The sequence below is a fragment of the Neoarius graeffei genome, chromosome 10 (assembly GCF_027579695.1).
Source record: "Neoarius graeffei isolate fNeoGra1 chromosome 10, fNeoGra1.pri, whole genome shotgun sequence".
Classification (NCBI taxonomy): Eukaryota; Metazoa; Chordata; class Actinopteri; order Siluriformes; family Ariidae; genus Neoarius; species Neoarius graeffei.
The window spans coordinates 15,648,812-15,675,128 of NC_083578.1; the positions used below are offsets into that span (position 1 = coordinate 15,648,812).

At 42.4% G+C, this 26,317-nt stretch overlaps 1 protein-coding gene across 2 annotated transcripts in view; it reads right to left on the bottom strand.

Annotated features, from left to right (window-relative positions):
* Window positions 1–26,317, bottom strand: part of vps13a (vacuolar protein sorting 13 homolog A) — a 238,157-nt gene that overhangs the window by 78,698 nt on the left and 133,142 nt on the right. For both annotated transcript variants that reach the window (XM_060931353.1, XM_060931352.1), the window contains exons 39-42: window positions 21,692–22,023; window positions 21,242–21,595; window positions 7,097–7,198; window positions 6,852–7,004 (exon numbers count right to left, since the gene is read on the bottom strand). In XM_060931353.1, coding sequence (XP_060787336.1) covers window positions 6,852–7,004; window positions 7,097–7,198; window positions 21,242–21,595; window positions 21,692–22,023 — 941 coding nt within the window. The remainder of the gene's footprint in view (window positions 1–6,851; window positions 7,005–7,096; window positions 7,199–21,241; window positions 21,596–21,691; window positions 22,024–26,317) is intronic.

Below are 26,317 nucleotides of genomic sequence, written 5' to 3' on the forward strand. Positions count from 1 at the left end.
CAGAAGAACGTACACCCTCATGAAATAATTAAGGGTCAAAACTCTGGTAAAATTTTCACAAACGAAATTAAATCGCAATATGCGTATTACCGTCATAGAACAACAAGGCCTTTTGCCAAGCTTCGAGAAATTCGTCCAAAAATTGTGAGAGGAGTTCATTTCAGAAGGAAAACACGCCTTCATGAAATTGTCAAAGTACAAGGTTGTTAATCGAGGGCTGTAACTCTGGTAAAATGCACCCAAACTGAACAAAATGTGTGTACTACTGACATATAACAAGGCCTTTTGCCAAGTTTGGTGAAAATTCCTCCAAAAATTCTGATACCCCTTTTCCACCAAATCAGTTCCAGGGCTGGTTCGGGGCCAGTGCTGGTGCTGGTTCACAACTCGTTCAACTTGCGAGCCAGCTGAGAACCAGTTTGCTTTTCCGTAGCTCGCGGTGCTAAGGGGAGCCACGTCATTACGTTGCTGTATATGTCAGTTACGTCGCTACGTTTGCATAAACCTTGGCACAAATATCGAAGCAAAAACAACACGGAAGAAGCAGCAGCAACAACAACAATAATAATGGATGACTTCGCGTTTGTACAGCTGCTGCTTCTCGTTGCTTAAAAATGGCGATCTTTCGCGGTCTTATTGTTGTTGGTCTTAACAACTCCGCCCCCCCGCTGACGTAAGCGGTTCTTTCCTCTGGCCCAGCAGAGAGTTGGTGCTAGCCTGGAACCGGTTTTTCTGGCCCCAGAGCCAGTTCTTTGTCAGTGGAAACAGAAAACCCGGTTCCAAATTAAGCACTGGCCCCGAACCAGCCCTGGAACTGATTTGGTGGAAAAGGGGCATGAGAGGAGTTGATTTCAGAAGGAAAACACACTCATGAAGTTGTCAAATTATAAATTTTGTTAATCAAGGGCTGTACGGCAACTCTGGTAAAACGTGACCCAATTTAACAAAATTGGAATATGTCGGTAATACGCATATAACAAAGAATCCTGCCAAATTTCGTGAAATTCTTCCAAAAACCATGAGAGGAGTTGATTTCCGAAGGTGAGTACCCTTGCTGGGATGGACAGACTGACATCGCCACGACATAATCCCCCTTCGGGCCTTTCGACCAGCGGGGGATTAAAAATTGTGAGGGAAGTTTTTTTCAGAAATCAAGCACACCTTGATGAACTTGCCAAAGTTTGTTAATAAATCAAGGGCATAACTCTGGTAAAATTTACACAAATTAAATGAAATTTCAGTATGATTATAACGGTCATATAACAAAGCCTTTTGCCAAGTTTGGTGAAATTCCTCCACAAATTGTGAGAGGAGCTGATTTCAGAAGAACGTACACCCTTCATGGAATAATCAAGGGTCAAAACTCTGGTAAAATTTTTACAAACGAAATTAAATCGCAATACGCGTATTACCGTCATACAACAAGGCCTTTTACCAAGCTTCGAGAAACTCATCCAAAAATTCTGAGAGGAGTTCATTTCAGAAGGAAAAAACACTCATGAAGTTGTCAAATTATAAATTGTTAAATCAAGGGCTGTACGGTAAATCTGGTAAAATGTGACCCAATTTAACAAAATTGGAATGTGTCGGTAATACGCACATCAGAAAGAATTCTGACAAGTTTTGTGAAATTCCTCAAAAAATTGTGAAAGGAGTTGATTTCAGAAGGTGAGCGCCCTTCCCGGGACGGACAGATGGACATCGCCATGACGTAATCCCCCTTTCGGGCCTTTTGGCCAGCGGGGGATAAAAACTACGGCGTACAGAAGGAGCCTCCACTGTTAACATTTTCTAACAGTGAGTAAGGTTTCGATGAGTGAAAAGGCTGACAGAATTTCGGTAACATGCTGCGTTTTTTTTTTTTTTCTGTCTCATTAATTTCAAAAGAGAAAAAAAAAATCACTGCTATAATTTCAGTGAAAACATGAATTAACTCACGTCGCGGATTGTGATCCTGTAGCATTTTTAAATTTGCTAGCATGATGTACACCACTTGTGTTCAAAATAATAGCAGTCCAACACGACTAACCAGATCAATCCCTGTTTTTGGTGGAAATTATATTACTACATGGCAAATAATTTACCAGTACGTGTAATAGAGTCATAGAAAACCAACAGACCCAACATTTATGATATGCATGCTCCTGAGTCTGTGTAATCGAATAATTAAGTGAAAGGGACGTGTTCAAAATAATAGCAGTGTGGAGTTTAATTAGTGAGGTCATTCATTCTGTGAAAAAAACAGATGTCAATCAGGTGGCCCTAATTTAAGGATGAAGCCAGCACATGTTGTACATCCATTTCTCTCTGAAAACCTGAGAAACATGGGTCGTTCCAGACATTGTTCAGAAGAACAGCGTGCTTTGATTAAAACGTTGATTGGAGAGGTAAAACGTATAGACCCCTTTCACTGACGTCACCCGAAACCGGAAGTAAACAGACCCTGCGCCATTTTGGAAGACCAACAAACTCGTGATTAGGGGGAAATAACGACAGCGGTATGTGAACCCACCAGAATAAAGTGGAGTGGCAAACGACTTAAACAAACAAATCTGAGCTGTTTTATTTATGATTTATTGGCCCAACAGTAGACTTGAAAGAAACCTGTGTGAGACTTGGCAAAAAACTGTGGATATAATGGATAAGTCTGTGCATGATCTGCGGACACTTTGAGGTAAGCAAACGCAAGAAATTCAGATTTAAAACATGCTAAATTGGCCCCGAGTTGATAACTGGATGAGGAGCAAGCCTCCCGGACTTCTACAATTTAATAATAATAATAATTTAGGATGGTTTGGGGCTTGCTCGCTGCTGCCAGGTTGGTTGTTGAGTAGCCTGACTGTTTTTTTTTTCTTGCGTGTGGTATCATTGTTGACGCGAGGTTGTTTTTTGAACATGCCAATGCGGACACAATTTCCCCTGATGAGTTTTGACTTCAGACGCGATGCGTGTGTGGAGTCCGCGTGATATGTGCGCAAGATAGGCTTCTCATGTGTTTGGAGATCCGCGCTCCGAGACAAGCGCAAGCGCCCCCCCCAAGGGAAAAAAAGGGACCCCCCGAAAATATCGGCATAGTTCGAACACTGAGTGTAGGCACTGGGTGTAAACAACAAATAGTTTACAATGTCTGGGTAGCAAACAGATGGCAGAATTGGTGTCCGGTCCTCCTTATGTTTCCATTCTCCCTTGCCCCGAGTCTTATCATATGGGTCAAACCCATCAATCACAGCCAGTTTCTCCACATACCGTGCCCTTTCTGCAGCTGGTAATGTACTCACATAACCAGAATTATCATCCATCGTGTCACTTTACTCTCGCTCGTACTTTGTTTTATATTGTGAGTGCATGTACTTGGTCTTCCAATATGGCGCCTAACAAAATCTCGCGGCGCGGTGACATCATGTGAAAGGGGTCTATACTGTAAAGAAGTGCAGAAAATGATGGGCTGCTCAGCTAAAATGATCTCCAGTGCTTTAAAATGGACAGCAAAGCCAGAGAGACGTGGAAGAAAACAGAAGACTACCATTCGAATGGATAGAAGAATAGCCAGAATGGCAAAGACTCAGCCAATGATCAGCTCCAGGGTGATCAAAGACGGTCTGAAGTTACCTGTGAGTACTGTGACAATGAGAAGATGCCTGTGTGAAGCTAATCTATCGGCAAGAAGCCCCCGCAAAGTTCCACTGTTAAAAAAAAGATGTGCTGAAGAGGATACAATTTGCCAAAGAACACATCGACTGGCCTAAAGAGAAATGGAAAAACATTTTGTGGACTGATGAAAGTAAAATTGTTCTTTTTGGGTCCAAGAGCCGCAGACAGTTTTTCAGACGACCCCCAAACACTGAATTCAAGCCACAGTACACTCTGAAGACAGTGAAGCATGGTGGTGCAAGCATCAGGATATGGGAATGTTTCTCTTACTATGATGTTGGGCCCATTTATCGCATACCAGGGATCATGGATCAGTTTGCATATATCAAAATACTTGAGGTCATGTCTTACTGTATGGATGCCTTACTGTATGGATGTTCCAATAAGTGCATAAACAAGCTCCAGTTAGTTCAAAATGCCGCAGCAAGAGTCCTTACTAGACCTAGAAAATATGACCACATCACGCCTGTCTTATCCACACTGCATTGGCTCCCAATCAAATTTCGTATTGATTATAAAATACTACTATTGACCTTTAAAGCACTAAATGGTCTCGCACCACAGTACCTGAGTGAACTTCTGCTCCTCTATGACCCGCCACGCCTACTTAGATCAAAAGGTGCAGGCTATCTGCTGGTACCTCGTATAGTGAAGGCTACATCAGGGGGCAGAGCCTTTTCTTACAAAGCCCCACTGTTATGGAACAGCCTTCCAAGTAATGTTCGGGAATCAGACAGTCTCAGCATTTAAGTCTAGGCTGAAAACATATCTGTTTAGTCAAGCCTTGTGTTAATGGTGTTTATGAGGTAAAGGAGTAGATCTGGGGGGTCCTCAGACATAGAGTGGTTTGGTAAACTGGGATGTATGGATGCTGTCAGTCCCCACTCGCTTGCTCACTCGAGTTTGTTGACGGTGTAGTGGCTGCTGCTTTATGTCCCGGGGCTCCCTCATGCCTGTGTTACCTTCTGGCTCTCCCCTTTTAGTTATGCTGTCATAGTTAGTTGCCGGAGTCCCTGCTTGTACTCGGTGCAATATGTATACTGCTCCTACTTATTCAGGTGACATTGGGCATACCTAACCACCTGTGTTTTCTTTCCCTCCCCCCCACCCCAAATCTGTCCCTCTGAGTTACATGGAGTCAACAGGAAATCTTTTGGTGGAGACGGTGGAGACCTCGACTGGCTATCGTAGCCTGCAGGGAATCGGCCGTCAGACATTCTGTCGCATGTCCCAGACCCGGTGAAATGTAACTGAATTGTCTTGGCCAGGCCTAAGGGTCCCATCTGCATCTCATCATTGCTGAGGAGTGTGCGCCCATCACCCAATCAAGCATCCAGCCAGAGCAGGTCATGATATATTTTACCATATTAACATGCCATTGTGTGTTATGCCTGATGTAAAGACTCTCGTCTCTGCGAGCCTACCACACAGATTTACCGTATTTTCTGGACTATAGAGCGCACCTGTATATAAGCCGCATCCGCTCTATTTTTAAAAAATTTTTTTAAAAAAGATATACAAGCCGCACCGGGCTATAAGCCGCAGATATCTATGTTGAAAAATTAGATATTTACTGCATGTACAGAACGATTTTGTACTGTAAATGTACATACCTGAACAGATTCTTTCCGAACAGTGCCTTTTAACACAGCAGCAACTTTGCTGATTAAAACGGAACAGAACCAAGAGAAAATAACCGGTATTTATTTACCTTCATTTCTCCTGTGTTTGAAACCACAAGTCACTTTAATCATCTTGGCTGGATTTGAAAATAATTACCAGTTAGTAATTTGTCGTGCGTGTTCTATCTGCTAAAGATCTGCTAATTCTTCTTTGCATTGATTTTTCGTCTATCTTATTTTTGATTCTACTTCCGGTTAGAGCGCCCCTAGCGGTGGAAGAAAAATCCACAGAATAGCTGCACCTTTGTATAAGCCGCATGGTTCAAAACCTAGGAAAAAAGTAGCGGCTTATAGTCCAGAAAATACGGTAATACTTGTCATTTTTAGGGCATACCTAACAATGTGTTTTCTTTCTCTCTCTCTTCCCCCCCATCTGTCCCTCTGAGTTACATGTTGATCCTGGGATTGAGATGCTGGCCTCTTCTGCCCCTCGGACCTGCTTGATCCATCCTGGTGCCCTGTGTCTGGTCGGAGTTTTATCGCCCCACTCCTGTGAAGGACGGCCCCATGAGGACAGTTGAGGGTTATACCTGTTAGTTATAGTCATGCTGTCTGTTGTTGCCCAAATGAGGATGGGTTCCCTTTTGAGTCTGGTTCCTCTCGAGGTTTCTTCCTCATGTCGTCTGAGGGAGTTTTTCCTTGCCACCGTCGCCACAGGCTTGCTCATTGAGGATAGATTAGGGATAAAATTAGCTCATGTTTTAAGTCGTTCAAATTCTGTAAAGCTGCTTTGCGACAATGTTTATTGTTAAAAGCGCTGTACAAATAAACTTGATTTGATTTGATGTTGCCTTATGCTGAAGAGGAAATGCCCTTGAAATGGGTGTTTCAACAAGACAGCGACCCCAAACACACCAGTAAGCGAGCAGCATCAGGGTTCAAGACCAACAAAATGAAAGTTATGGAGTGGCCAGCCCAATCCCCGGACCTTAATCCGATAGAAAACTTGTGGGGTGACATCAAAAATGCTGTTTCTGAGGCAAAACCAAGAAATGCAGAGGAATTGTGGAATGCTGTCAAATCATCCTGGGCTGGAATACCTGTTCACAGGTGCCAGAAGTTGTCAGAAACCGTGGTTATACAACTAAATATTAGTTTAGTGATTCACAGGAATACTAAATCCTTAAGATTTTTTCAGTTTATACAGTAAATATTTGGAGTTTGTAATGAAAAATGCAGACACTGCTATTTTTTTGAACAGCCCAATGTTCATTTTTCATCATTTTCTGTAAAGTAATTAAAACATTCATATATTTTTCTTCATGTTTTGATGTAGAATATAACGTGCAGTGTTCCCAATGCATGGAAATTAAAAACTATTATAAGGATTTTGAGCTTTACTCACGTTTTTAAACACACTGCTATTATTTTGAACACAACTGGAAAAACACTTGTTAGTCACTTTATACTAATTTCCTAAAGTGACATTCAAATAAAGGTTGGTGTTTTAATAGCCTGAACCGCTCATTATTGCTGTTCTGATACAAGTCAGCAAAGGTAACATGAAGGTTTTCATACCGTTCCTAAATTACTGAGCATGTTGAGTCCACATTTGGAGAGAGTAATATTCAGCTGGTCTTTGCTATTGATACTGATTACGGTTTTGTAATCTGGAACAATGTAGTCCACCTCATCGGAAATACCAGTCCGCTTCACTGGTTTTTTCTTCATCTGCGTTTAAGAAAGACGACTGGTTAAACAAACAGCATTTTAGCATGCATCAGTATTGTTTTTTTTTTTTTTTAAATGTATTAGAACGTGACCTTTAGGTCCAGTGTCCAGGGTCTGAATCCGTCTTTAGTTTCGTCTTCAAGTGGCTCCAAAAGTGGCTCCCACACTCCCAAAATCTCGTTATAATAATTGACCTAAAACACATGCACATAACCACACATTTAAAGCTATATTCATATGGAGATAAAGATGAAAATTTGTACACATGTTCAAAGAATATCAAGCTGAAGATATTAAAAAAAAAACATTTCTATACTAAGTAACTTTAAAAACGCACATTGATAAAACTTGCTGAATTCGTGCCGAGTTTATCTCAAGATGAAAAGAAATGTATCACAATGGAAAAATAACTTCGTTCCGCCCGAATAAGTTCCAAATCTGTGCTCAAATCAGAATTTAAGGGAGTTGTACTCAATAACGTACAATATGACTCGGGGAGTCAATGACATGGACAGGCTTTAATTTTCAAACAAATTTTGCATACACTGTACACACACAATCTTGCCTATAAATACCCGGGGGAAATGATGGGAAAATTGTCATTATTGAAGATGCCACGCCTAAGCCAAAATCAACGTGAACAGGCCATCGGGATGTTGCGTGCCGGAAGTACACAGACAGAGGTCGCCCGGCACTTCGGTGTTCATCATTCGACCATTTCCCGTTTGAGTCAGCGTTACAGACAGACAGGGAGCACCAGGGATCGTCCACGCCCTGGTCAGCCTCGAGTCACGACGCCAGTTCAGGATCAGCACACCAGGCTAGCTCACCTCCGTGACAGATTCCTGACACCCTCAGTCACTGCTGCTGAGACCCCTGGACGACACAGACCCAGAATCTCCAGCATGACGGTCCGAACATGGACCAACTGTCACTTTGAATTTTTTTTATTGTGAATTAATTCTTGAGTTTGACAATAAATGTCCTTTATCGATGTTTCAAGATGTGTGTGCATTACATACAATATCATAAATTTCAAATATATGCATGGATCTAAAGTGATATCGTGTTGAATTCCATTGTGCGTTTTTAAAGTTACTTAGTATAGATCCCTTCAATCTACTAGTCCGTTTGCTTATCGCTCAGGTGGCAGCTGCATCAATGCTCTTTTGAAAATACAACATACTTACCTTGCTGCTCTAGATAAGAAAGAAAACCACCGGCAGTAAAAACTTTTTACTATGGATTTCTCTAAAGCATTTGCTCGTGTCAAACATAGCATACTTGCACGCAAGTTACGGGGCAGTCCTCTTAACCCGTTAGATAGAAAACAAAAGGGTAGTGTGTACTGAAATCGTGTGTGATTGGAAAATGAACAGAGGAACAACGCAGTGGCCTTTATTTGTTTAATTTGTTTTTGAATGATCTCGAGTTAGTTGGACAGCATTTTGCACTAACCAAGTATGCGGATGATTCTACCGTTCTAGTTACCGTTCCTAGAGATTTACCCGATCAAATCTTTGGATGCGCTATTTATGGATTGGACAATAGAAAAATGGCATGAACTGTAATACACAAATGTAAAGAGCTGACTGTGGGTGCAATTGGTCTTAAGTGACCAGTCTCATTAAAATCAGTCTCATTAATAATACCATTAATTTTGGCGTTTAATAATAAACAGGGATGCAAACACAACCACGGTCAAAAAAGAGCGAGGTAGCGCGGCGACGCGGACCCCCCCCCCCACCACACACACACAAAATATCAGTCAGACAACGGTTTCAACAAAACAGAACATTTATTAATTACTATTATTTATTAATTCAGTTCCCAATCCATCTTCAGTTCCCCACCCCAAAGTCAGTCCATCTTTACTCCTTTTCTTTGCCACTTCCTGAAGTTTGTGTAGTGCCTTGGATGTATGCACCACGAACTCATAACACACACATGGGTTACACATTACCATTTGATCACTCGATGTTCTAAAATAGCAGCTAGTCGGGTGCTAACGGTTAGCATTTTAACTAAGCCAGACAGCCACAAGCTTTAATAAGACCAATTCTTGCACGTATAGAACGGTATTACGGCACTTAAATATTATCTAGGAACAAAAAACAATAGTCATTAACCCATGTAGACACTACGTTGAGAACATATGGACCCTTTTCACGTGACGTCACGACAAACGCGGCCGCCATTTTGGACATGAACTACCAGTAGTCTACCACAGCCAACAACGAGGAACGACGGCGAAGCATCGAAAGGAATATAGCCATCAAAGAAAGTTTTTACTTTCAGCAAGACTTCCATCATGCCATTATATTGTTGTGCACCTGGATGGAGTAACCATCAACACACAAGGCAAGATTTATCATTTTATCGGATCCCGACAGATGCTGACCGACGGAGAAGATGGATGGTCTCTAAAATATTGGCAAAATGATGTTTATTGACATAGCAATCGTGTGTAACGGGAAGCATTTGCATATCCGAAGTGTTGTGTTTACATCAAAGATAAAATAAACCGATATGACAACGACTGCTGCTGCCAGGTTGGGGGGACAAACTAGTAGAAAGGAAGTGTGCCAACAGTGCCAACACACTTCCTTTGTGGTCGATTCTGCTTTAAGGTAAGATGCATTTAATTATTCGTCTGCTGTGGGTTTGGAATCGGTAGCCTGACCGATTCGTTCATGTTTGTGGTGCCATTTGTTTGTTGACGCGTGTTGAAATGGAAGATTGGTTGTTGACATGATTTCCAGTGATCCTCTGGTGCTGCTGTGGATCAGATGTGTTGAGTAGCCTGACTGACTTTTTTTTTTTTTTCTTGCGTGTGGTATCATTGTTGACGCGAGGTTGTTTGTTGAACATGCCAATGCGGACACGATTTCCCCTGATGAGTTATGACTTCAGACGCGATGCGTGTGTGGAGGTGTGGAGTCCGCGTGATGTGTGCGTAAGATAGGCTTCTCATGTGTTTGGAGATCCGTGCTCTGAGACAAGCGCAAGCACCCTCCCCAAGGGAAAAAAGGGGACCCCCCAAAAGTATCGGCATAGTTCAAACACTGGGTTGGAGAAAGTAATGGCAAATAGTGAGTGCACAAACCATAGAAGGTAAACTGTACACAGCACCAGGGCAGCGTGATGGCATGTCTACTTTCAGATTGCGTTAGCTTATCAATTAACACACTCGTCACTCGACGAGTTTCATGTCTTTACGACGGATACTTAAATGTGTGTTAGCTATTATTGTTGCAGTCGAAGCAGTCATTGTAGCAGTTAGATGAGCGAGAACCGAAAGGGTCTGTGCCATAAACCGTTATTTCTTCATGTCCAAAATGGCGGTCGCGTATACGAAGGTCACGTGAGTGAAAAGGGTCTATACAGTCATCATGCAACTCCTCAAATAACATTACGTTTTTCAGGCGTTTTTTACCCCAAGGATAGGTCATGGCTAATATGGTTAGATGAAGGAGGCTAGGTTACGAGAGAAAGTTTTTATATATATATATATATATATATATATATATATATATATATATATATATATATATATATATATATATATATATGCACAATTATTTTAACACTTACGCTTTGATTGTAGACGAGTAAATGACTTCCACTTCAACGCTGATCGTTTACTCCCAGTCACCGAGGCGCCAAAGAAATACACACTAGTAGATGAAATTCAGAAAGTTGATAAATGAACACACCTATCTGAGGAAAAGCCCGGGAGTCACGTTCCTTAGCAACCAGATTGCCCAGCCATCGGTTCCATCCACTGACAGTGTAGCAGCTAGCAGTTTGTAACGGAACGCTGTTGAATATTATAATAGCAGCCAGCAGCTACACTGTCAATCTTACTATCTCTGCTGTCAATGGTTCCATATATCCACCAGGGGGAACCAAACGTTGTATGGTCTGCACAGTACTCGGGTCTATCATTACTACCAGAGTGGATTACCGGAGAGCAACCCCCCCCCCAAAAAAAAACCTCTTCGGATCTGCACGAATTACACAAGTCGCCCAAAATGCCGGGGAAGAAGCGGAATGCGCCAAAAAGCGCGCCGTTTGCACGCCTGAATAAATTACCAAACAGCTAAATTCCATATGGTATATTCCAAATTATTATGATCACTACCAATGCAGCAATAATGTATTACTTACCGTATTACATAGACACTACAGCCAATAGTATTCATATACACTTGGGTGAAGGCAATTTGGAGTTCTTTGAGATTGTGTGACTTTAAAAATACAGCAGCAAAACAACGGACAAACAAGCACAGTTTAACAGAATAATTGAATTTATTATAACAAATGATACTAAATGGGTAATAGCAGTTGAATTACATTCAATATGGTCAGCAGCAAACAGTGAGGTGTGTATGTGTATGCGAGAGCGTGTGTCTGTGTGTGCGCGAGAGAGAGGGAGGGGTGCGAGGCAGAGAGGGGAGGAGATGTTTTCTCCTTACTGCTAAGTGAGCGACTGAGCTCTTAGGGTGTGTCCCGTGCGCGGCTGCGCACTGTGAGAAGGGGGGAGCGCGAGGCAGAGAGGAGGAGAGAGAGTTTGAATATGCGCGCGGGAGGTGCGCGGACAGAATGTGTTTATGCGTGAAGATGCGCTGTAAAGTTTGGAATGTTATCTAAGGTGGGGGGGGGGAGGGAGAATCACCTCGTGGTCTTCTTGAGACAAAGGAATTCCACCTACTTGTAACATTACCAAATTCACTGAAATCTTGATGGGGTCAAAATGTGTGTAATAATGAAATTAAAGGATGTTAGAGAAGATAGCAAAGAGCATGCAACAGCCTATCTATTAAAACAACAGAGAACAATATAGAACCACAATGATCAACTCAACTCTAAGTGTCTACAGTGTGCACAATTAAACCGTTCCTGAGTTTAAATTCACACTACTTCATAAAGCTAATTCCTAAGACTAATTTGCCCAAATGCCAGTCTTACTTCCAGTAATCGATATCTCTATACAGGATATGCAGAGATGTCCCGAAGTTTCGCAGGGTTCACAGAAGCTCGTGGGTCGCTCCTGTAAAAAGGCGCAGAGAATTCCTTGGTCTGAACTTCATCGTTCGTGAGGAAAAGTCTCTGATCAAGCAATGTGCACAGCGATTAAGTCAGAAGGAATCCGGTCGCTTCTAACTTTTAATTAACTGCTTGGGCTGCAGTCGTAACGTTACTTATAATAAACAAATAAAACCGGTTGTAACTCAATTTAGTGAGACGGCGCGACTTAAGTACTCTTTTACCGTGGCTAGTGGTATATACGAAAGCGCGCGGAGTCTTCTTTTCTTGCAAGGCAGACGTCTTGATTTTGGATGTTCTGATGAGCGGGTGTCTCTTTACGTCTGTATGACACGAATGTCCACCGACGAGAGAGGGCGAGCTGAAGGTTTCTGGGTCACTTAGAGTCATGGAGGATGTGACGTAGGTGATCCCGCCCAGCTGTGACGTAGGTCATCGCGGAAGTTAGTTGATGGGATTTGAAGTTCTAGACGGGACGGTGGCTGTACCTACATGATTATAACGTGTATCCTGGGATATATATATATATATATATATATATATATATATATATATATATATATATATATATATAACAAAGCAATACGATAGTATGACTTTATAAGGGGTAACGTTGCAGGCGAACTGCAAATTTAGTTTGCACGTTAAGACGAAGCTCTGTGAAGCCAACAAAGCGTCTATTCATGATTAGAAGCCTTCGTAAAGAAGGATACTCGCAATTGGAAATGGATCACCTTTTTAATTCCATTGTTCTTTCTAAATTACTTTACGGTTTACCGGTGATTGCGGCTAGTCAGTCAGTCAGTCAGTAGGTCAGTCAGTCTGATCTTACTATTATACAACAATTTTTAACTAGATGTTTTAAACGACGTCATACTTCAACTCATTTCGATATTTTTAGTCTTCTTGAAAAACATGACCACTGACTGTTTAATAAGTTTAAATGTCACAGATCATCCACCGTTCGGCTTGTTGCCTAAGGTAACGGAATCTTCTGTGCGCCGAAGGAACAGATCCAGCGTTATGCCTAGAATAAGCACAAAGCGTTTTAATAATAATAAGTTCAATTTATATAGCGCCTTTCTCAAAACCCAAGGTCGCTTTACAATTATAGGGAATGAATGAATGAATAAATAAAAAGTCCACCAAATAAAGGTCAGGATGTCATTCCAATGGTGTAGCAGCCACAGTCGCACCAAAAGGTGCACGAAAACAAGTCCCACACCGCCAGCAGCATCACTCAGAACACCACGCCATGGATCCACAAAGCGAGCATAGAAGCACCGCCAGGCAGGTCCCAAACCGCCTGCACAGCCGCCGCAACACCAACATCGCTCGGATCACTACGCCAAGCACTAAAGCACAGAGCGCTGGACAACCACGATGTTAAAATTAGCAACGAGCTCACTGCAGTCCATAGCGCAGGGGCGCAGATACGTTTTTTGAACTGGGGGGGGACAAAGCTGCCAGCAAACCAACCCCAACCCCACCCCCAACATGTGTTGTGCGAGGAATATACTCTGATGCCCTCAAGGCGGCGACATTACTCAGCTAAGACAAATAAAACCATCACTCCTTCATCCCTGCAACCGTTAGCTGAGGCCTACTAATAAATAAAGAGTAGGAATAGAGCACACCTGTGATGTCTGGTGCTCTCATGTGCTATTTACTACTGACACGACAGGATGTCATGTGGGTTGAATGTGTGTGGGTGTGTGTTCTGGATGACTGCTGACTGTTTTGTCTACCCTTTGTATTTATCCATAGCATCTAGGTCTGTGTATCCTATGTATTGAGACTTGGACTGTCAAACTTAATTACCCATCATTGAAAGAAATAAAGCTTATTGATTCTGATACTGATTCCAATCACTCCCCAAGCATGCCATATGCAAAAACTGTTTTATTTAAACATTAACTGACTTTCAGCACACTGATCCTTTAAGAAAACTAGTTTTAAAACCGCTAAGTTCCAACTGTTAAACATAGCGAGAGGCTGGGCTACGTGTGTGTGTAAAGTGTAAACCAGTGCATCCTGACTTTCTAACTATGCCTGTGTGTTGCGTGAGCAGCAGTCAGTCAACAACTCTTCGCAAAGTTTCCTTATGAAACAATATGCTCGCTGAAATTATGGCAGGGAACGCCAGATTAAACATTAAAACTGCCTTCTGAGCACTGTATCTACAGGCTACCACCGAAAGAAGGAGGCTACCAGAAAGGCTTCTCTACTCCGTACGATTTTACTTTCACTACGACATTACTTTGAACAGACTATCAAAAAATTGCAAGGTGATATGATAAAGTAAGGCACAGTTTACTTACAGTCGTTGTTTTTTTGAAAAAACGATGCAATCGTTTTCTGCCTTTTCGGTTTGGCACCCTTCATCATGCCGTGTTGGGGTCCTGAACTAGGAGCTGTCCCCGATATGCCTGTCAAACTTGTTGTGGATAACCATAGCAACCAAGCTCGAGCTCGCAACCTGTGCAGTCTGCGCAGCTCAACCAACCGAATATCAGTCTTTATTTAGTTTTATGCGAGTTGTTGCAACTATGTATGTACTGCTGTGCACCTCAATAAACCGAATGGTAATTAGTCTTTTGATTTTTCCGTGAGGTTTGCCTTATGCAAAGAAAGACAGCATAGACGTTTTTTTCTCCCTATAAGTGGGGGAGACCGAACGAGGTGAATTTAAATCTGGGTGGGATGAATCCCACCCGTCCCACCCTCTATCTGCGCCCGTGCCATAGCGAGGAGCACAGGCATCACACACGGCACATGCGGGAAAATTCCGCAGTTCTGAAAAAATGGCAAAGTCCCACAGTTCAGTAAAAAATGCAGTTAACAACCGGATGGTGCGGAACTTTCTTAAATTGAATCAAGACAAAACAGAAGCTATCCTCATTTCCACCCCTTCTATCTTGAAAAAACTGGAGCACTCACAGCTATCTATTCCTGGTTATTTCACCTTCACTACTGTTGAAGTAAGAAATCTGGGTGTTATTCTGGACTCTAATCTCTCTTTTGACTCCCACATTAAAAGTATCACTAAAACAGCTTTTTTTCACCTGAAAAGTCTCTCCAAACTCCGTCCCTCCTTGACTTCATCTGCAGCTGAAACGCTTATACATGCTTTCATCACCTCAAGACTGGACTACTGCAATGCCCTGCTCGATGGCATCCCAGCCAAGCGACTAAATAGGCTGCAATATGTCCAAAACTCAGCTGCTGGATGGGGTACTCACTCACACCAGGCCCTGGGATCACATCACTCCTATTCTATACAACCTGCACTGGCTCCCAGTTAAACACCGCATCCAGTACAAAATTCTCTTACTTGTCTACAAATCCCTACATAACCTGGCCCCTCCCTATTTATCAAATCTCCTAACTCCAGATCAGTTACCTCTAAATCTTCGCTCCACAGATGCCCGCCTATTAGCAGTCCCTTACTCTCGGCTCTGCTCTATGGGTGACGGGGCTTTCAGTGTAAATGGCCCTAAGCTGTGGAATGCCCTGCCACTAGCGTTGCGCCAATGCTCAACACTGTCCTCTTTCAAAAAACAGCTAAAAACACATCTCTTTAGCTTGGCCTTTTCTCTTAGCCTAGTAAACTAGACCCACCCGCCTAGCGGCCAAAAATATTTTTGCCTACGAGTGGGTCTAGCCTCACACCATATAAACAAAAACACCCCGGGCATCAAATCGTGCCCGCCAATCACAACGCAAGGTTTTTGTTTGGATTCTTTGGGCGGGCTTTTGCAGGAGTGACAACAAAGCTGCGCGACGCTGGAGAAAGCACAGCAGGAAAGATGGCTACGGCTAGTGAACAGCGCGCGTTTGACTCCGCTTTGGAATCAGTTTTAGAAGAATTAGACTTGGAGTTTTCGTTGAAACATGAGCAGGAAGAGGCTCTCCGCTCATTCCTTTTCAAGAAGAGCGTTTTCGCTGTTTTGCCAACCGGCTATGGCAAAAGTCTGATCTACCAGCTGGCTCGGCTTGTAGCCAAAAGGATGGGGCTAGTTTATGCAGTACGAAGAATTAATAAACAGCTTTGAAACATTACTTTTTGATTGTTTCTTATTTTCCCATTATTTTAAATTTAAAGGGAAATTATTTCACCAAACACCACTAAATAAAAACTCTCAAAAACAGTTTAAGCAAACCCTTGAAAAAAATAAGAGTGTATGTTAAGTATGTGGTACAGACTCCAAACTTGTGGTCATTATCTCCAAACTTCTTAACATCTAGAACCTGTTTATTAATTAATACGCATTTTGAAAAATTATTTCTTTCAAGGCCTCCCCCACTGCTTTCTGTCGCTCTGACTACGTCACAGTCACTGTTGCGCTGATTGGTCAGAGCGTTGGCCTATACGCACAGAGACAGTTTGAAAGACAGCGGTTTGTTCCACCCCCATTCTTCAGAAATGTCTACGGATCGAGGACAGACTAAATATTCACATTTAGTCTGGCTTGCCAGGCTACTTTTCTCTTTGATTTTTAATAACGTTATTATTATTATAGACCCCTTCGCAGTAAATGTCATTCATACGTAAGAGGAAATTGCGCGCGCAGCCTGGACCCAAAAAAGACTCAGCGACGGTAGAGACGAGAAGAAATATTTGGAAGAAATGCCTAGTTGTTGTGTTGTCGGGTGTCAGAATCGTAGCAGTGATGGGGTTAAAATGTACAGAATTCCAGCAGGATCTCACCCATTCCAAAAAAAAAAAACCCAACATCTATGGCTACAAGCCATCTAACGTGTAGACTGGGATGAAAGCACCATCAAAAATGTGTGGGTTTGCAGCGCCCACTTCATCACAGGTAAGATCAGGCTATTTATTAAATCTTTCTTTTTTATTCTTTCTAGTCTTCGTTTATTGATGTAGCAAAATACTTTGGTAACGTTTGTCTGATTAGCTGGGTCATAGTTACACAATGTAATGAATATTGTTAGCATGTTAACTTAGCTTTGCATGCAATTTTGTTTGTAGGAGAGGTCTCGCTTGACTCAAGCAGTCCAGATTTTGTACCGTCGTTATTTGCGTATGCCGAAAATCACAATTTTAAAGCAAGGATGGAAAGGTAAAATTGTGTGCCCTCACTCTAAATGCCAACTTACATTGACTGCGCTAACCTAGCTCCCGCCCCGTTCAGTTTCATTTCTGCTCTCTGCCTCTCGCTTTTTACGCAGCTCTGATTTCTCTTAGCTGCACTCTTTACACTATCATTCCTTTCATGCCATTCCCTCCTGCAAATTGCTGTTTAGTGTTGGTATTTGCTGTTGTAGCTAAAGCCACATTGCCATCACATCACTGGCATAATTTGATTAAAACAAAATGAATATGAATGTCCCATTGTTAATCAAGTTGTAGTCTCGCTGTAACCAGAATGTTGATGGCAGGCTACTTTTGTAAATACGGGGTTTTTTTTTGAGTTTGACATTTTTTGTAAATAGTATGACTGCCTTCAGGTATCAGAGGAAAACTTACTAACATCGTCCGACCACTCTTTAATTAAATACGGATCTGATAGGCGATGTCCACTTGTTAGAGTTAACTTAGACTACGTTCAGACTGCACCCTGAAACGACCCATATCCGATTTTTTTGCCCATATGCGACCTGTATCCGATTTGTTATTGACAATCTGAACGACACAGATCCGATTTTTTTCACATGCGACCCAGGCCGCTTGGATATGTGGTCCTAATTCCGATGCATATCCGTTATTTTCACATGCGACTGCAGTCTGACCGGACAGGTCGCATTCATGCGACCTACACGTCATCAACAAGAGACAAACGTCACTATTCTGCGTTGGCTAATCCCGCCTCTTTGGTGGAAAACAACAACATCTGTACAGTTTTCAGAATTTAAATAGACTTTTATAGAATTGATCAAGCTAATGGTGGATTTGGTAGGGACCTGGATGTTGATCTGTTAGCCTGATTAAATAAAACAGTTTCTATAACTGATTTATAACTTAAACCATCCTGTATTACAAGATTATAAGATTGTTCTGGAAATTTCCAGTAATTTGACACCTTCGGTCTCATTAGTCTGCTGCCCACATTAATCAGATTATTGTGTGAGTTCCTCCGCCGCCACAAAAACCACATCGCCAGGTCTCGCCTCATCTCCATGCTTTACTTGCAAACTTGAAGAGTGCGCTTTTTTTTTGTTTACGTATTACGTAGATGTGCTTATTACGTGTCAATTTGCGCATGCGGGACACTTTTGGGTCGTTTTCCGTTTAATTGATTACCAATTATATGAGACTTGTATGCGATCTCCAATGGATATGGGTCGGATAGTCGGGCGGTTTCAAGTGCATTTTGGCGGGTTTTGAATATATTTTGGGCTGGAAAACGTCAGCAGTATCTGGCAACACTGATTAGGTCTGAGATGAAGATGGCGATGCTAATAGCTAAGAAAAACATTAGCCTCTCTTTCTTTGATGATTTCAAAGAAATATCGGATATGGGTCGTTTCAGGGTGCAGTCTGAACGTAGTCTAAGTTAACTCTAACAAGTGGACATCGCCTGCCAGATCCGTATTTAATTAAAGAGTGGACGGACGATGTTAGTAAGTTTTCCTCTGATACCTGAAGGCAGTCATACTATTTACAAAAAATGTGAATGGCCTAACAAAAAAATCGGATTTCACAACAAATCGGATATGGGTCGTTTCAGGTTGCAGTCTGAACGTAGTGCAAGTTATGTAGCATTCTTGATCTTGTAACGACAATTGTTTTGCATAATCTGACAGCTCATAATGCCGGTCTATGGGCAGCGCCATTGTTTGAGTCCAGGCTGCGCGCGCATCCTGGCAACGGTCGGTTTGTTTATAAACATGCGAAGGGGTCTATTGATTTCTTATTATTTTATTATTGTTGTTATTCTATTGTTTTGCTTTTTATTGTTTGTTTTTTTACTGTTCAGTGCGCTTGGGTACCTTGAAAGCCGCTTATAAATAAAATGTATTATTATTATTATTATTATTACTACCAAAGCCTGGAGGGAACCGACGCCCAAAACTGGGTCTGGAGCTACACCACAACCAGCGGACAAAAACACCAAACTATACAAAAAACACACCCAAAAAAATAAATAAATAAAAACCTCCAGCAGCCAGAACGTGCACGACGTACTCCCAACCGGAAGTGGAAAAAGTTTTTTTTTTTTTAGGAATAATTTTTAAAAATAGATTAATTTTTAAGTACAAGTTGATGTCGGTTTCGAGATTAGGTTTTACATTTAGGCATTTACTGTATATTGTCACACTTGATATGTATTTTTTTAATCTAGTGAATAAAGACATATTACTTATTACCAGTGATGGGAATAACAGCGTTAGAAATAAACGGCATTACTTTTTTTTAGTAACGAGTAATCTAACTAATTACTTTTTACATCGTTATAACGCCGTTCCTGTTACTTACAATAGAGATCTTGCAGTCACGTGACCGGAAAGTACACAGCTGCCATCTTGTCGGTAAAAAACACCGCTGAATACTGCTGCACTCATGTACAGAATGGATCAATTACAACCGACGGTTTAGACGACTCATTTTTCTAATGAACAGATAACTAGATACATGTCTAAAATAAACGATCTACAGATTAGTGACCCTTATGGCTTACTGGACGGAGTTTTCACGACCGTGTCAGTGGATTTTGAACTGCCAGCGGAATACCCAGACGTGTATAATTACCTCATTAACTTTCCCTCGCTGTTCAGTGGTGAAGCACTGCGTGCTTATAAATCTCTGCACAGTTATCTTTACAGAAATTCAGGATTTGTCAGCGACTCAGATGTGGCATCTTGTAAACAAGAAAAAAATAATCCTCATTGGACGGGTAAGTCACTTAAGTATTGAGTATAGCACTGACCAGCCGATTATAGAATAGAATAAGGTAATTCCAGCTGTAATTCCAAATCTTCCGTCTTGTTTACCATGGATCTGGCGTTGGAGAGGTAGAGGCTTGGCAGTGGATATTTGAGTGGCTGTTTTCTGAGCTTAGTCAACAGGCCGGCTCTGCCTGCAGCCTCGCTTTTACTTCCGCTCCCGACGCCGCCTCCTTCGCTTTGCTTCCGATAACAATCCATGGAGACCCCGCTGGTCTCGCTATCTCGTCCGGAATGTTGTGCATGCGATGGAAATCGCTACAAACCGTCATTTTCTACTGGAAACCAATGTCCAGTAAGTCCATACGGTTGTAGTGGATATTGAAGTCCGGTACAGACGAACAACACGCAAAAATACACACAAAAAACATAAAAACGTGCACAGGTAGGGAGAGCTTGTAGCCGCAGCCGTTGTAGTAGAATTGTATATAGTAGGGTTTTCCAGAAGAAAAGGTAGAAGTAAAAGCAGAAGTAGAAGGCGGAAATATGGCGTTTGACCGACAAGATGGCGTCTGTCACAATCCGGATTGGCTGTGACGTCACATGCAAGTGCTCCATAAAATACTATGCGTTCCTTTATTAAAGCTGTTTTCATCTGGCACGCTGCTCGTTCAGCCTTTCTTTACTCTGCTTTCGTGTGGGGCGGGGAGACGCGAGACAACGGCACAGTAAGCCAATCAGAGTAGATTTGGACAACATACGTAGGCCTACTGCACTACTGCGCACACTTTCAATCAGAAGACACCGCGATGGCGAGCGGTCAGCCCAAGACTGCGTTTTCAAATTGGAAATACAACCATTACTTTTCATTACTTGAAATAAAAGGCAAAAATGTCTACGTGCAATGCACATTATGTCGAGGAACAAAGCGTTTGTCCTCGTCAGTGGCCAGTAATTAGTAACAATTTTAATAACTGCAAAAATACATTAAATTTGATAGATGTCATCTCACATTGTCCCACAAAAATATTAATATAGTGTAGATAACGTTACTAATTGGTTCTGTTAAGTGTCCATTTCAGTCATTAAACACATTTAACATTCACTTTTATTATGATTACACTAATTGAATTTGATTTTTTTTTTTGGGGGGGGGGGGGGGGGGGGGGAACAAAATGTAACGGAATAATTACTTTCCCTGGTAATTAGTTATTTTTATGACAAAGTAACTCCGTTACTAACTCAGTTACTTTTTGGGAAAAGTAACTAGTAACTATAATTACTTTTTGAAAGTAACGTGCCCAACACTGCTTATTACTAAACTCCAACTCAACACAAACCTCCATGTCGAGGTGGCACTGCAGGTTGATCAGGGTGCTCCAGTTCGTCACATTGCCACGAAAAGAGGATTTAGCAAGCAGCATGGGGACAGTGCGGTGACCCACACCGGCCTCCAGAGTCAGGCAAATGGAGGCAATCTTAAGCTGGAGCGACTCGTTCTGGGGGATGAGCGGGGCCACAGACTGGGCATCTTCCTCTCCTTCCTCCTCCAGGAACCAGAGTTTAAGGTCCCGCCAGTCCTTGCGGTCCCACAGGTCAGGGGGCACCGGGCTCTCCAACTCCTCAGGGGTCTCGGCTGCAGGCGTCAGCGCTGACTGGATAGTGATGACTGTGTTTATGATGATTGGTGACACCTAGGAGAGGAAAAAAAAAAAAAAAAGCCCAGATGGATGGTGGTAAAATGAAGATAAAGTGGTCAGATGTGCACTTCTTGAAGGACCTGATTTTACCTTCAGGGTGAGGGAGTTCATAGAGAGCTCTATTTTTTGAGGCTGAGTAGGCGACTGTGTTTGTTTGAAGGACACCTGGCATGGCTGCAGCACTGTGGTGATGTTGCTCTCATCTTCCCCACATACAAACGGGCACGCTACCACTTTTAGGTCAGTGATGCTGGCTCTCATGAACTGACTGGCAGCGTCACTCTTCATCTCCAGCTCACACTGCGTGGTCATTACCAGAGCCGGGGCATCGGCACGGCTCAGATCGGCCACGAACACGATCTCAGGGTTCTTCACCATCACGTTCATCTCCGTCTTTGCCACCACGGGCTGAGCAGGAGCAGCTGTAGAAGAGCAATTCCAGCGTTATGGATGTGACACTTGAACTCAAAATGGCAACAAATGACCCAGTGCATGTTTTATTGTCTCCCAGTATTTAAACAGGTGTTGTATATTTTAAGGCTGTACCATACTGGAGAAGTGATAGAACAAGAACAATTCCCATAGTACATCTAGGGCATGCCAGAAAATGCCAATAAAAGATGCGTTATGGATGTGACAGAAAAAGTATCACTTTTCTTGGGTGACTGTACATTTTTATCAAACTCTGTGAAATCGTAAACCTAATGTCGAAATGGAGATATCCGTTTGATAGAGGGGTCCAAGGTGAATATTAAAAAATCTTTGTTTAAAATATTTTGTATTTCATGCAGAGTTTCGGAAGGAAAAGTCAGCGTTATGGATGTGACGAAATTCCGTTATGGATGTGACGCGTCTGAAATAGACATGGCATATGTTTAGAAAATCAGCAATTTAACCACCATAACCCTTTGAAAAACTCTCTAAACATCAGCTAAAACTATCAAAGTTCTTAAATAATATTTAGGATGGCTATTGTTTTGCTGTTTTGTGGATTTTAGTATACATTTCTGTGGCTTGTGGCAATAATATAGAATTGTACATGATCAAAGTTGATTTTAGCTTGGGGTTTACATTATAAGAAAGAAAGACTGACAGTGACATATTAGGTTGGTTACAAATTGGTTCAACTTATTCACATCTGTAAAATACGGGCCTAGGTGATATCTCTGGGAGTGGTTTTGATGTATTACATGTTGCTTTAATTTTGCATGGTGAGGTTGACATTTACATGGAATTGCCCAGAACACGTTTAGGGGAAGGGGAAAAAAGAAAAAAAAAATCCAGTGTACTGAAAATAGACCCCTTTCACTGACGTCACCCGAAACCGGAAGTAAACAGACCCTGCGCCATTTTGGAAGACCAACAAACTCGTGATTGGGGGAAATAATGGCAGCGGTATGTGAACCCACCAGAATAAAGTGGAGTGGCAAACGACTTAAACAAACAAATCTGAGCTGTTTTATTTATGATTTATTGGCCCAACAGTAGACTTGAAAGAAACCTGTGTGAGACTTGGCAAAAAACTGTGGATATAATGGATAAGTCTGTGCATGATCTGCGGACACTTTGAGGTAAGCAAACGCAAGAAATTCAGATTTAAAACATGCTAAATTGGCCCCAAGTTGATAACTGGATGAGGAGCAAGCCTCCCAGACTTCTACAATTTAATAATAATAATAATAAAGGATGGTTTGGGGCTTGCTCGCTGCTGCCAAGTTGGTTGTTGAGTAGCCTGACTGTTTTTTTTTTCTTGCGTGTGGTATCATTGTTGACGCGAGGTTGTTTTTTGAACATGCCAATGCGGACACGATTTCCCCTGATGAGTTATGACTTCAGACGCGATGCGTGTGTGGAGTCCGCGTGATATGTGCGTAAGATGGGCTTCTCATGTGTTTGGAGATCCGCGCTCCGAGACAAGCGCAAGCACACACCCCCAAGGGAAAAAAAGGGACCCCCCGAAAATATTGGCATAGTTCGAACACTGAGTGTAGGCACTGGGTGTAAACAACAAATAGTTTACAATGTCTGGGTAGCAAACAGATGGCAGAATTGGTGTCCGGTCCTCCTTATGTTTCCATTCTCCCTTGCCGCGAGTCTTATCATATGGGTCAAACCCATCAATCACAGCCAGTTTCTCCACATACCGTGCCCTTTCTGCAGCTGGTAATGTACTCACATAACCAGAATTATCAGCCATCGTGTCACTTTACTCTCGCTCGTACTTTGTTTTATATCGTGAGTGCATGTACTTGGTCTTCCAATATGGCGCCTAACAAAATCTCGCGGCGCGGTGACGTCATGTGAAAGGGGTCTATAGCTGCCAAGATTTACATCAATGAAAATTAAAGCCGCAAGCGGCCTCGACGGGCCCTCGCGCCAGCGGCCAAGGGGGGCGGGGGCATGCGTCCCTGCGAAATACCTTCCACAGCTTCTGCGGCAAGAGACATTACTCCCACAATGGCGACAAAGCACAGAATTGGACACATGGCAACAATAGGGTCTCGCACTTCGTGCGTTGTCGACCATGGCAAGCGCCTCAATAAGGGTCTTGAAAAGAGTTTGCTTGCCAAGTTTGACAAATCAGAAGCTGCAATATCATTTTTGCCATAATCAGCACCCCCAGGGGCGAAAGTGCACAAAATTTGGCGTATATGTCAGGTGAGCTATGAAGAGTTTGCTTATGAAGTTTGATGACAATTGAGTAAATAGAAGATGAGATATAGATTTTTGAAGAATAAATTTTTTGGTTTTTCCCATGTCAGTAGGTGGCGCTATGCTGTACATGAGCGATTATGAGTTGGAAAAATAAGTGTCTACAACAGCAACGTACAATCACAAGGTAGTGGTGTGAAGGAAAAGCATTATGGAATTATTTACCAAAAACCCGTTTTGGAGCAACTGCGTGGGCCAAAAACAGCGCCCCCCATGGACGAAAATTCCCAAAATGTGGTATACATGACATGGGAGGTAGTAAGAGGGTGGCCGTGAAGTTTGACCAAATTTGAGGAAAGATTGGATTTTTTGCCCAAAAATAGCGCCCCCAGTGGCGAAACATCACAGAAATTGGGTAACATGTCAGAAGCCCAATGAGTGATTAGCGTGTGAAGTATGAGCAGTGTTGAGCAATTAGAAGATTTGTTATGAATTTTTAAGCATGTAAAATTCTGCATTGAAAAATGATTGACGTATAACTTCTGAACGGTTTACCCTACGTGAAACGTATTTAGCAACTTTTGTCAGCCATGTCTGTAGATGATGTGTATCAATTTTGGTGACGTTCCTATGAACGGTCTAGGAGGAGTTGCGCCGTCTTCGTGGCCATGCATTTCGCACAAAAGTGAAATTACCTCACTTCCTGTAGGGCGTGGCTAATGCATTGGCATTACATTTTTGTCTGGCTTGGTGAGATACATATGCGTACCAAAGGGCATGCCACTACTACAAACTACATGGCAACCAGGCACCTTAATGCGAGAGGGAAAAATCACAACACGTTAGGGGGCGCTATAGAGGCCCTGAGGCCCGCCTGGATCTGGGCTTCTGGTTCTCAGTAGCGGTGGCAGTCTAAGAAAAAGGAGCCAAATTTCGAGCGCTGTCGACCATGGCAAGCGCCCCAATAAGGGTCTTGTAAAGAGTTTGCTTGCCAAGGTTGACAAATCAGAAGCTGCAATATCATCTCTGCCATAACCAGCACCCCCAGGGGCGAAAGTGCACGAAATTTGGCGTATATGTCAGGTGAGCTATGAAGAGTTTGAGTATGAAGTGTGATGAAAATTGAGTAAATAGAAGATGAGATATAGATTTTTGAAGAATAAATTTTTTGGTTTTTCCCATGTCAGTAGGTGGCGCTATGCTGTACATGAGCGATTATGAGTTGGAAAAATAAGTGTCTACAACAGCAACGTACTATCACAAGGTAGTGGTGTGAAGGAAAAGCATTATGGAGTTATTAACAGGAAACCCATTTTGGAGAAATTGCGTCGGCCAAAAACAGCGCCCCCCATGGACGAAAATTCCCAAAATGTGGTATACATGACATGGGAGGTAGTAAGAGGGTGGCCGTGAAGTTTGACCAAATTTGAGGAAAGATTGGATTTTTTGCCCAAAAATAGCGCCCCCAGTGGCGAAATATCACAGAAATTGGGTAACATGTCAGAAGCCCAATGAGTGATTAGCGTGTGAAGTATGAGCAGTTTTGAGCAATTAGAACAGGGGTGTCCAAACTGATCCATAAAGGGCCGTGTGGCTGCAGGTTTTCATTCCAGCCATGCAGCAGCACACCTGACTTGGCTCATTCAATCAACTGAACTGTCTTCACACAGTCAAATACTTGCAGCCACACCCACCCTTGATTAAAGGGTGGGTGTGTCAGTTGACTGAATAAGCCAAATTAGGTGTGCTGCTGCATGGCTGGAATGAAAACCTGCAGCCACACGGCCCTTTATGGATCAGTTTGGACACCCCTGAATTAGAAGATTTGTTATGAATTTTTTAGCATGTAAAATTTTGAAGTGAAAATTGATTGACGTATAACTTCTGAACGGTTTATCCTACGTGAAACGTATTTAGTAACTTTTGTCAGCCATGTCTGTAGATGATGTGTATCAATTTTGGTGACATTCCTATGAACGGTCTAGGAGGAGTTGTGCCGTCTTCGTGGCCATGCATTTCGCACAAAAGTGAAATTACCTCACTTCCTGTTGGGCGTGGCTAATG